This window comes from Gossypium raimondii, chromosome 11, assembly GCF_025698545.1.
Source record: "Gossypium raimondii isolate GPD5lz chromosome 11, ASM2569854v1, whole genome shotgun sequence".
Lineage (NCBI taxonomy): Eukaryota > Viridiplantae > Streptophyta > Magnoliopsida > Malvales > Malvaceae > Gossypium > Gossypium raimondii.
The window spans coordinates 16,137,856-16,151,349 of NC_068575.1; the positions used below are offsets into that span (position 1 = coordinate 16,137,856).

Consider the following 13,494-nt stretch of genomic DNA (forward strand, 5'->3'; position numbering starts at 1 on the left):
GATTAACATGTTTTGTCTTTGAATTTTTGGTGAAATTGAGTAATTAGGGCTAAATTGTGAAAATAGATTTTTGAGGGACTAAAATGTGAAATAAATGAAATGTGAGGACTTGTATGAACATTAGGAATATTCGAACGTAGCATGGATTGTTTAATTTTTTTTATTTTGTGCTTTATTCAATATGGACTAAATTGCAAAAAGTGTAATCTATTAGGGGCAAAATGGTAATTTGCCCATTTATGTTTTTTGGACTAAATTGAATAGAATAATAATTAAACTAGTTTATTTTGAATATATTTAGATCAAGAACCGAAGAAGTCGGAGTTGGATCGAGGAAAAACTAAAGTCATCGATTAATCGCCGGTTTTGATTTTCACTGTCCGAGGTAAGTCTATTAGCAATTTAATGTTATTAAATCAGAATATATATATATATATATAATATATAATAAGCTGGAATTAATAGTATATAAATCGATTAGAACTTTGTGATTTTCATATGTGTTAGCCGAACATATGAACTGAACTAGTTAGATTTAAATTAGTGGTATAACTTACATGTATATTAGCTATGGTATGCTTTAAGCTCAATGAAGTGAAACTAATAGTAGAATTTACATGGTTAAAGTTCGAACTTATGATACAAGTTTATTGAGTGAACTTAATATTATGAATTTCATATATATATATATGTGGTTTGAATATATATTCAAGTTCTTAAGTTGAATTCAATGTATAAATTTTATATACATATGTGGTTCAAATATAGGTTACAAATTTCTTGAGCTGGATTTTAATGTATGAATTTTATATACATATGTGGTTTGAATATTAGTTACAAATTCTTTGAGCTGAAGTTAAAGTTGTGAATTATACATATATGTTCGAATGTGTGGTTGCTATGAAGAATTTAATATAATTCAATTTTTACAGAGATACAGTTATTGAGTAATACTTATGTAATCATAAAGAATTATACGAAAGATCATCTTTGTATATGAGATTTTCAGGCTTTGTGCCTGCAGGCTTAATGCCGGTGAAATATTTTAGACTTTACGTCTAGCAGGCTTAATGCTGGTGAAATATTTCAGACTTTATGTCTAGCAGGCTTAATGCCGGTGAAATATTTTAGACCTTACGTGTAGCAGGTTTAATGCCGGTGTATTGAATCAGGCTTCAAGCCTAGCAGGCTACGCGCCGGTGAATCTGTTCAATATATGTGTTTAGAAAGTTTATGTTTATTGTCAACGTAATATCAAATGGATTGTAAAAAAAAAAATTTAAATAAACAGGTATGTATTATGATATATCCTGTTCGATGTTGAGGTAAGTATATTGATTGATTGTATATAAAAGTGATATTGATAGATATATAAGTATTTGTCGATAAATATTCGACCTTATGCTATGGTAGTTTAAATTCAAAAGTTTATATAATGTTTATTAGATGTAATGAAAATGTTCTAAGGTTAATAAATGTTTAGATAATAATTATATGGTGTACTTACGGTTTTAATAAATTTACTTAAGGAATTATATGATTTTTATATATTTTTGTTATGTTAAAGACTTACTAAGCTTTATAAGCTTACTTGGTGTGTTTAAGTTTCTCTGTTTTATAGACTTTTAAATCAAGCTTCAAGCTCGGGGATCGTCAGCAAATTTCATCACTGTATCCAATGTTTCGGTATTTAAATGTTTGAACTCAATTTATGACATGTATAGGCTAGATGATATTTTGAATGTCGTATTTTGAAATTTTGTAACTATAATTAATAGCCATGCGAAAGTGGCTTATTTCCTTGCGGTTGAGTTTGTTTTTAATGCATATGTTTTGTACTAATGGTTTAAAACCAAGCTTATACTTATGCATATTTGATCGTGGTTTAAGCTTATGATATATAAATATATGTGATGCATATGTTTTTTTTTTTAATTTGTTGATTCGGCTATGGAGTTAGTTATTTGGCCGAATGTACATGTGGTTGAATGACATTTAGTTTGAATGTGTATGGGTTATAATAAATTAGTTTGTATTAGTCAAATATGTCATATACATGTAACATGTTTTGGATTTGGTATTATATGAATTCGGTTATAGGTAAAAGGTTTAGCATGTTTTAGATGAAATGGTTGTAAAATTTAGTTCATGAAAAGGTGTTTATATTAACAAAATGTTATGAAATAAATTAGTAATTTGCATATGTATATTGGATTATATGAAATTGAAAATTATGTATAATTTGGTATTAAACTAATTATAAGTATAGTTGACTTGTAAATTGCATATTAAACTTATGTTTCTTTTAAAATGGCTATAATAGTATATTCATTTGTGCTAGTTGATAATATATAATAATGTTGTTTTAAAACTCTTAAATAGTATATTATATATATGTATTTAAAGTAAGTTTGAAATCTATAAACTATTTACTTATGCATTCAGGTAAAGATAGTAACGTTAAAATTAAAATTTTTGGGTTTAGTATTTAAAGGATTTTAATTTTAATGGCTGACCGAATATGTGTATATGAATAAATGAGTAGTTAAAGTTCAGGTATATTTTGAGTTAAACTATTAGCATGTGAATTGTTTGAATTCTTGAATTCTAATGAACGTCTGTCCTGAGTTGTGTTATGTTCGGTAATACCTCGTAACCTTAATCCGGCGACGGATACGGGTTAAGGGTGTTACACATATGGTTTCAGACAAAGTCATTATACAACCCAGAAAAAATAGGTTCCATATAACTCTAATTCAACCATTTCATAAGTAATCAAACCCATAATTGTTCATTTTTTAAGTCACACATTGCTACAAATATATTCATGTCCAACATTATTAGACCATCATGACGTATACCTTTATTAACACACAGACGCACAATTCTTTTCAAAACTTATTCATTTATTTTACAGATCTTACTCCACCCTTAACCTTGAGCATATCAATACCTTATCATTGTCATACATTGTTTTAGAATCAACAGAATTTATCTATAATTTACCATAAAAACATATATACACAATTTACCAGACATACATGACAGATCATGCCACAAAGGCCAAACAGAATACACCATAAAGGCATTATACAGAACCTTATGTTTACTGTCTCGACGGACTCAACAGAGAATGTCATGATTTTCTCCTTCATAGACATACAAAATTTCATGTATCAAGATCTGCAATTTTGATTTACACATTATCAAATGCTTCACCATGAACAATATATACGACCATATCATATCATATCATATCATATCATGAGAATTAACCACATGATCTTACACTCATTCATGTATCATGTTCTGCCATTCTAGTCCCATCTTATTGAAGGCTACACCATGAATGGGTCCAAATCATACCAAGTCATGAATCATAACCACATGGTTTTTCATTTCTTTTCATATCTTGACTTGCCAATCTAGTTAGCAAAATTGATGTCATATTAGAGACATTGTAAAATTTAAATTATATAGGTTTTTTCTAGTAGTTTTTACCACATTTTTACTTAAAAATAATACTAATCTCGAATATTTGCTAATTAATTAAGTGAATTTTGCTTTTATTCTGACAATGGACATGAATTTATAGAATATGAAAATTTGTGCTTTATTATGTTAATTTTGTGCATAAATTAAATTATTTCATGTTATTTATTAATGTGTTATATTTAATTATGCAATGGGACCATGAAGTTGATTTAATAAAGAGTTTATTATAATTTTTGCATGGACATGAGCAATTCTACCCAACTTGGACAACAAAACCATGCAAATTGGTTCATGAAGATGTTGCTTTGACCTAGTGAAAAATGGTGCTACATGCTGGACAAGTCTGACTATTAAATGTGTCACAAAACCGTCCAAACAAGGAGAAGAGAAGCTCAATTCGGCAAGGATATTTGGGCAGCCAAAAATCATCTTTTGGAATAATGTTTTGAAGGTCCCTACACTTGGAAATCATTTAAAATCAGCACACTACGTTAGTTCAAGAAACCGTCTACCCCTTGCATGATTTAAGCATGATTTTATGCTTGAAGCAAACAACCAACTTACCCTCCTTTCCATATATTATGGCCGGCCAAAGGTGAGAGAAATCTAAGGGATCTTTGATGCCATATTTAGTACACTCTTCCACCAACCTAAAGCATAAATACCTACTCCCATTTCACATTTCAATTTTCTCTCATTCATCATTCATATAACATTTCTCTTCCATTCTCTCATTCCCTCTCTTCATTCCCACACATAGCATCCCATATTTTTTTCTTAGTCAACAAAACCTTGATAAGATCATCTCTTGGTCAACCACCATAATGAGCCATTAGCAAAGGAGCAACACGAGGATGGAAGGAAACTTCTTCAATTGGAATTCGTAAGGCTGCTGATCCAAACAGAGTTTATTCTTCTTTTACTTGTTACTTTAATTTTAATCATGTTTGCAATGTGCTTTGTTATATTATCATCAATAATGGTAACTTAAATCTGTTTAGCTAGGATGATTACATCAATTCAATGAAGTTTGTTTAAATCATGTTTATAATGTTTGTGCCTCAGTCATTCATGTTTTCAATTAAACTCAAGTATGTATTCCATTCATACATGATTGGATGTATTGAATTAGCCGAGCGATCCTAACCAGATGACAGCTAATGGACACAATAGTTGAAAAGTGAATTCTTAATTTATATCCTAACCCAACAAAATTAAACGTTCATGATAACTTTAACGAGTGCTATTATCTTGTATAGTTTTTAGGTTTATGTGATTAAATTGTTTCAAACCTAACACGTCTCTGTTACTTCCAGAAATACTAAGAAACCCTTAGTTTAATATGATTAGTAAAATGCATGTTTTACTAAGTAAAAGATTCTAGAAGGATTTAATTTGGTTTCAAACTCATGAAAGATCGAGTTGGCATTGAATATTTTTTCGAACACTGTTAAACATGAGAAAAATGAGTTAAATTGAATGATGTAATTATTCTAGCCTATCTATGTTATTGATTGTAAAAGTTTGTGTTGCTTTCATCTCATACATTTTAGTTAGCTATCATACTTAGATTAGAATTGCATTAGGGATCATCTTGCATCTAGATAATTTAATTTAGTTTAATAATCCATCACTCAAAATTTTGTGTCCTTATCACCAATTTGTAAAACCTTAATTTTGTAATTAATTGATTAACATACACAGTCCTTGTGGAGACAATAACTCTTTTACTTACTTATTTCTTGATAACAACTGTGTACACTTGCACAAACCCCAACATTACAAGTTTTTGGTGTCATTGTCGGGGGTTGTTGCCTTAATCATTTTTGTGGAATTATTATTTGCAATTTGGTTTTTATTTTATTTTTATTTAACTCCTAACTTTACTAATTAACTCTTTATTCTTTATTTTTTTGATTTATTTTTAGGATTTTATGAGCATAGATTGAATTATCAATTTATTATCAGTAGACCCTAAAATCAAGCGGGTATTTAGCTAAGAAGACGTGAACGATTAGCCTAGAGACAAGCAGAAATGGACCTTGGAAATCAAAATGATGGACAAGGAAATGGAGCCAATCATATGCGCAATCCAATCCTTATTGTTGATGATAGGGATCGTTCCATAAGACAACACGTTGTTCCACTCTTTAATGAGTTAAATCCGAAAATTAGGAGGCTAGATATTGAGGCACCCCAATTTGAATTGAAACCAATGATGTTTCAAATGCTACAAATGGTAGGCCAGTTCAGTGGAATGCCCACAGAAGATCCACACCTTCACCTTCAAATATTCGCGGAGGTGAGTGATCCATTTAAAATAGTTGGTGTGACTGAAGACACACTGAGGTTGAAGCTGTTTCCATACTCGTTGCAAGATCGAGCACGAGCATGGTTCACTTCGTTGGCACTTAGCTCAATTTTTACTTGGCAAGAATTAGCAGAAAGATTTTTTGGTTAAGTATTTCCTACCTAGCAAAAACATTAAATTGCAAAATGAGATCACAGCTTTCCAATAATTGGATGACGAGTCCTTGTACAAAGCATGAGAGATATTCAAAGAATTACTTTGTAAGTGTTCTCATCATGGGATTCCACACTACATCAAGTTGGAGACGTTTTATAACGGTCTTAACGCACACACAATATTAATGGTAGATGCTTCTGCGAATGGTGTTCTCTTGTCAAAGTCTTATAATGAGACTTACAAAATCATCAAGAGGATCGCTAGTAATGTAACATCTCTTACCCATTTTCATCATCGAAACAAAGTACGAAGTGTTATCAAACGATTTGAATTTTTTTTTACAAAAAATTTGACATAATTTCTTTTCATAAACATTCAATTCCTCCTGCAAATTTTCGATATTTCAACCAAATACAATTATATGATTAGACACAATTTATCCATCCACAACATTCTAAACTACTTTGTTAATAGTTTAAAGAAAACAATTTATCAATTAATATACACCTACATTTTAAACCAAACAATATTTTTTTTATACATATATATTTATACCACATTACATTAAGTCATCTATACATGCCATATTTCAAAAGTATTGGTTGCAAAATACCCAAAAGATGAGGATGATAGTGTGGATGATGTTCTGACCCCGTCCAATTTCCAAGTTGATTGATATCACTATAAAACAAGGGAAAATAAAGAGGAGTAAGCATATGGCTTAGTAAGTATGTATGTAATTGATAAATAAATTTCTAGCATGATACCATATAAAATATAATTTTTATCACACATAAATCTATTGTTTATTCAAATTCCAGCAAACTGTTTTTCTGTGCCACAGTCACTAAATTATTTTTATCTGGAGCTATGAAACTCCAAATTAAGATCCATAAATTTTCCCTGAATCTATACTCATATAAAATCTTACCATAAAATTTTCAGAATTTTTGGTTCAGCCAATTAGTACAGTTTATTCTCTAAATGTTCCTTGTTTCACTGCTTAACACTTCTGACCTCTCTTCACTAAAAGTCAGTTATCTCTTAGTACAGAATTCAAATGATGTTTCCACTTATTTATTTTGAAATTAGACTCAATAAGAAATATAATAATGTAAATTTCAAAACATAATTATTTTTGTACAATTTTAGTGATTTTCCAAAGTCAGAACAGAGGATTTCGAAATCATTTAGACCTTATCCCACTAAAATTCCAATATCTCAAAATATATAACTCCTTTGGCCATTCTTTCTATTTTATGTGAAAGTAGACTCATTTATATTTAATTTCATGTCTTATTCAATCACTAACTAAATTTCTATAATTTTTGGTGATTTTTCAAACTAACATCACTGTCACTGTCCAAATCTATTCTATTCCAACATCCCTCATTCACATAGCACTTTAACCATTTATTTTATAACAAAATACAAGACTTCATCACTTCAGTCACTCTTTTGCAACTTATCACGTTCCAATCACATACTCATATCTCATTGAACATGTCGGTATAACAACAAATATTTGGGGTTTTTCACACAGTACTACTAATGTTACTTTTATCATTCGATACACGTAATAGCCTTCACATAGTAGCCTTCACATAGTAGGCTTCACATAGTACTACACACGTGACCAAAGCTTTTCGGTACACATAGTAGCCTTCACTTAGTACTACACATGTGTTCATCATTTATCTGTATATGTAGTAGCCTTCACACAGTACTACACACGTGACCAAAACTTCTCGGTACACATAGTAGTCTTCACTTAGTACTACACATGTGACCATTATTTATCGATACACGTAGTAGCCTTCACATAGTACTACACATGTGTTCATCGATACCTTATTCAAATCTTTACCTTTCCGACAATTCCACAAAGATTCTTACTTCCCAATAATTTACAATTTCTCCATAACACATTATAATATCAATCTTTCCACTCAAATCCATAACCAATTTAATAATTCGATTTGAATCACTTCAACTACTACTTGCAGATGGTATATCCATAAACCAAGCTGATTTTAAACAAATCAACTATCAATTTCAAATTTCTAACTTTAATATAACTATTTCATATTCAACCCCTTTCGCATATATTGTCACGAAATATAACAAAAAATAATTATAATAATATATTAATTACATACGACTTACCTCGATACAAAATGTAGAGATTTTGCAATTTAATCCCCAGCCTTCTCTTTTCCTCGATTAAGATTGACTTCTCGTCTTTCTTGATCTATAACAGCAAATTGAGCATGTTTAACATTCAAATTTATTAAAACAGTCCTCGACTCAACTTTTTACAAAATTACGATTTTGTCCCCAAACTTTTGCATATTTACATTTTTGTCCCCAAACTCGAAAATTAAATTTCACTCCTTATTCTTATGTTTTACAACATGCTGGACACTTTTCCCTTCTATGAAAACATCAAACTCTCACTCTAACATACACTTATGAACATTAAATATTTTTACCGATTATGTCAATTTACCCGTTTTTACTTAAAATCGCTTAGCAAAAGTTGTTTAACATAATTTCTAACTTCATATTCTACCATAAAACATAAAAATAAACACATTTCACCTATGGTTATTTTTCCAAATATGAACCCTAGGTTAAATTATTGCTAGAATAAGCCAAATCAAGTTACCGGGACTCCAAAAACATAAAGAACATTAAAAACGGGGCTTGGAATCACTTACTATGGAGCTTGAAAGCTTGAAAACCCTAACCATGGCTTCCCCCTTGCTAATTTGGGCCATGAGGTTGAAGATGAGCATATTTTGCCATATTTTTCCCATTTAATTCTATTTATTTACCAAATGACTAAAATGCCCTTACTTAAAAAAATCTATTTCACTAATTCTATGCCCATTTTTTTCATCAACTAACTAATGGTCTAATTACCACATAAGGACCCCAAATTTAAAATTTGATAACAATTGGACACCTCTAACATGTAGAACTCAACTTTTGCACTTTTTACAATTTAGTCCTTTTGACTAAATTGAGTGCCCAAACGTCGAAATTTTCGAACGAAATTTTTACAAAATTTTTTCGTGATATTGTAGACGATAAAAATATAATAGTATTTTCCATCGTTAGATTTGTGGTCTCGAAACCACTGTTCTGACTAGGCCCAGAATCGAGATGTTACAAGTAACAACTATCAATTACTAGCAAATTGAGTAGCCTCAAGAAGACGTGTAGCCAGAGTTCATGAAGTCGATGCCCTTAATTTTACAACTCAAACACTGAGTCAGTTCGATGTAGTTTCCTGTGTATATTGTGGGGATGGTCATTCTTTCGAGAATTGTCCATCAAATCCTGAGTCAGTTTATTATGTAGGGAACCAACACCAAAATAGAAGTGGACAAGGACCATAGTCCAACATCTATAATTCTTCATGGCGAAACCATCCAAACTTTTACTAGAGTAACCAAGGAAATTGACCGAACAACACTTACATGCAGTATAAAATAAGCCAGTCCCAAGAGTTTAATCAGCAAGCTCCTAAACCACCTCAAGTTGAATCATCCAACAGTTTGGAGAACTTGTTGAAGGTGTACATGGCGAAGAATGACGCCCTAATCCAGAGTCAATCAGCAACATTGAAAAATTTGGAGAACCAAATAGGTAAGGAACTTTGTAACCCATCGCAAGTAGCCTTGCTGAGCGATTTAGAAAATTCAAGAAATTTGGGTAAGGAACATTGCAAGGTAGTTTCCTTACGAAGTGGTATGACTTTGGAGCCCAAGACAGTTAAGGTTGAAGTTATTAAGAAGGAAGAAGTTATCTAACAGTTGATATTCATGCACCAGCTGAGCCAGAACTTACAAAGTCTAATAAGGTAAAATCTAAACCAATGAATTCAAATAAGCTAACATCTCTTTTAGATGCAGATTTACCTCATCAGAAAAGTTGTCTAGTCCAACCCAAAGTTCTATCACCTCCATGTCCTCATAAATTCCAACCAAATAAGCAGAAACATGAGGTACAATTCAAGAAGTTTTTGGACATTCTAAAGCAACTTCATATCAATATCCCATTGGTAGAGGCTTTAGAACAAATTTTCAACTATGTCAAGTTCATGAAGGAAATTTTGTCCAAGAAAAAGAGACTTAGTGAGTATGAGACTGTAGCACTAACGAAGGAGTGCAGTACCTTCCCACAGAACAAGCTACCTCTAAAATTGAAGGACCTTGGAAGCTTTACTATACCTTGTAATATTGGAGAATCTTACTGTGGTAAAGATTTGTGCGACTTAGGAGCAATCATCAACTTGATGCCCAAATCTATTTTCAAGCTGTTGGGAATAGGTGAAGTAAAACCCACAACTGTGACACTTCAACTGGCGGATTGATCTTTAGCATACCCCGAAGGAAAGATTGAGGATGTTTTGGTAAGAGTTGATAAATTTATTTTTCCTGCTAATTTTAATGTCTTAGATTTTGAATCAGATAAGGAAGTGTCGATCATCATGGGACAACCTTTCCTAGTCATGGGAAGAACATTAATAGACGTGCAAAAAGATGAACTCACATAAGAGTTCAAGACGATTAGGTAACAATTAACGTCTTTAAAGCAATGAAATTTCTTGATCCAACAGAGGAATGTTTAGTGATTTATAGTCCAAGGGTAAGTCTGGTACAGTGTGTACTAGAGAAAAGTGCAATCACGATTTTTGAGAATGAATGCAATGAGTTAATCCTGATGAAAACTTTCACGACTTGGAGAATCTGTATAGACTTCAGAAAATTGAACAAAGCTACTCGAAATGATCATTTTTCGTTGTCTTTTACGGATCAGATGTTAGACCAACTAGTAGGTAACAAATTTTATTATTTCTTAGATGGATATTCGAGATATAACCAAATAGTTGTAGCCTCAGAAGACCAATACAAAACCACTTTTACTTGCCCATACGGTATATATGATTTTAAGTGAATGCCTTTTGGTGTATGTAATGCACCTGCAACATTTCATTGATGCATGATGCCAATATTTACTGATATGGTTGAAATTTTTTTTTAGGTTTTCATGGATACTTTTTCTTTTTTTTTTGTTAATACTTACAACATTTGCTAAATTACATAGGTTTTTTCTAGTAGTTTTTCCCATATTTTTACTTAAAATAATATTAATCTTAAGTATTTGTTAATTAATTTTGTGAATTTTTCTTATATTTAAAAAATGGACATGAATTTATAGAATATGAAAATTTGTGTTTTATTATGTTAATTTTGTGCATAAATTAAATTATTGCATGTTATAAATTAGTGTGTTATATCTAATTATGCAGTGGGACCATGAAGTTGATTTAATAAAGAGCTTATTATAATTTTTGCAAGGACATGCAATTCTACCATACTTGAATAGTAAAACCATACAAATTGGGTCATGAAGATGTTGCTTTGTCCCAGTGAAAAATGGTGCTACATGCTGGACAAGTCTGACTATTAAATGGGTCACAAAATCGTCTAAACAAGGAGAAGAGAAGCCCAATTTGACAACGATATTTGGGCAGGCAAAAATCATCTTTTGGGATAATTATTTGGAGGTCCCTACACTTGGAATATCATTGAAAATTAGTACACTATGTTTATTCAAGAAACCATCCACCCCTTGCATGATTCAAGCATGATTTTATGCTCAGGCAACCAACTCACCCTTCTTTCCATATATTATGGCCAGCTAAAGGTGGGAGAAATCTAAGGGATCTTTGATGCCATATTTAGTAAACTCCTCAACCAACCTCAAGTATAAATACCCACTCTCATCTCACATTTCAATCATCCCTCATTCATCCTTCATTTAACATTTCGCTTCCATTATCTCATTCCCTTTTCTTCATTTCGATGCATAGCATCCCATTTTTTTTCTTAGCCAGCAAAACCTTGATAAGATTATCTCTTAGCTGACCACCTTAAGGAGCCATTATTAAAGGGCAACACGAGGACAGAAGGAAACTTCTTCAATTAGAGTTCACAAGGTTACTGATCCGAACAGAGTTTATTCTTCCTTTACTTGTTACTTTAATTTTAAACATGTTTGCAATGTGCTTTTTTATCTTGTCATCAACAATGGTAGCTTAAATCTGTTTAACTATAATGGTTGCATCAATTCAATGAAGTTTGTTTAAATCATGTTTATAGTGTTTGTGTGCCTCAATCATTCATGTTTTCAATTAAACTCCAGTATGTATTTCATTCATACGTGATTGGATGCATTGAAATTAGCTAAGCGATCCTAACTAGACGATGGCTAATGGACACAATAGTTGAAAAGTGCATTCTTAATTTAGATCCTAACTCGACTAAATTAAAGGTTCATGATAACGTTAACGAGCTCTATTATCTTGTATAGTTTTTAGGTTTATGTGACTAAATTGTTTCAAACCTAACACGTCCCTGTTACTTCACATGAATTCTAAGAAACCCTTAGTTTAATATGATTAGTAAAATTCATGTTTTACTAAGTAAAAGATTCCAAAAGGACCTAAGTTTAGTTTCAAACTCATGAAAGATCGAGTTGTCATGGAATATTTTTCGAACACTGCTAGACATGAGAAAAAAGAATTAAGTTGAATGATGTAATTATTCTAGCCTATTTATGTTATTGATTATTGAAGTTTGTGTTGTTGTTGTTGTTAAATTCATCTCATACATTTTAGTTAATTATCATACTTAGATTAGAATATCATTAGGGATCATCTTACATCTAGATAATGTAATTTATTTTAATCATCCATCACTCGAAATTTTATGTTCTTATCACCAATTTGTAAAACCTTAATTTTGCAATTAATTGATTAACATACACAGTCCTTGTGAATACAATAAGTCTTTTACTTACTTATTACTTGATAATGACTGTGTACACTTGCACAAACCCCAACGTTACAAGAATTACAAAGGGACATTCACATAACATTCACTTACCCAGATAGGTTCACACGTTTGACCATTTTACACTATTCCTACATCAGAACTTACCTACATGCTTACCAGTCATCACTCTTTATTACATAATTTTTATACATATCAACATATCGCATAACTCATCCTTACTACACTCATACTCTTACCATTTATTGTAAATATCTTCATGCCATATATATATTCACATATATATATATATATCTAATTGAACAGTACACATAGTAAAGTCAAAGTTGATACTCACCTACAGTAACTTGAAGCTCCCGACCCAATCATCCATCATGAAGCAGCAACAACCATTACTTACAGAACATATAAACACCATTAAAAACTTATTTGTATACAACTTACCATCATCTCATGCACTTACAACCTCCATGAAAGCCTTATACTTACACCTTACTGTTCATACACTCCTTACAGACTTACTCTTTCGGAATTTAACATGCAAAGTTGTAATACTTGCCTAAAGATGGAATAACCACTGGTTAAACCAAAAATCTTAAGTTTCTAGTGCAAGGAAGAAGAAATGAAATCGATTCCAAAAAAGAATCAGAGAGTAACATTTTGAAT

General features: G+C 31.2%; 1 protein-coding gene and 1 non-coding gene across 2 annotated transcripts; one reads left to right on the forward strand and one right to left on the reverse strand.

The window, feature by feature from the left end:
- Nucleotides 1-5,982: 5,982 nt before the first annotated feature.
- LOC128035127 (small nucleolar RNA R71) lies at nt 5,983-6,088 on the reverse strand. The gene has a single exon (XR_008191529.1). It is a non-coding gene; the product is annotated as a small nucleolar RNA R71 (small nucleolar RNA).
- Nucleotides 6,089-9,447: 3,359 nt separating this feature from the next.
- Nucleotides 9,448-10,343, forward strand: LOC105801197 (uncharacterized). Its single transcript, XM_012632530.1, has 2 exons — nt 9,448-9,616; nt 9,802-10,343. The coding sequence occupies exons 1-2, from the start codon at nt 9,448-9,450 to the stop codon at nt 10,341-10,343; spliced, it is 711 nt and encodes a 236-aa protein (XP_012487984.1).
- The last annotated feature ends 3,151 nt before the right edge of the window (nt 10,344-13,494 follow it).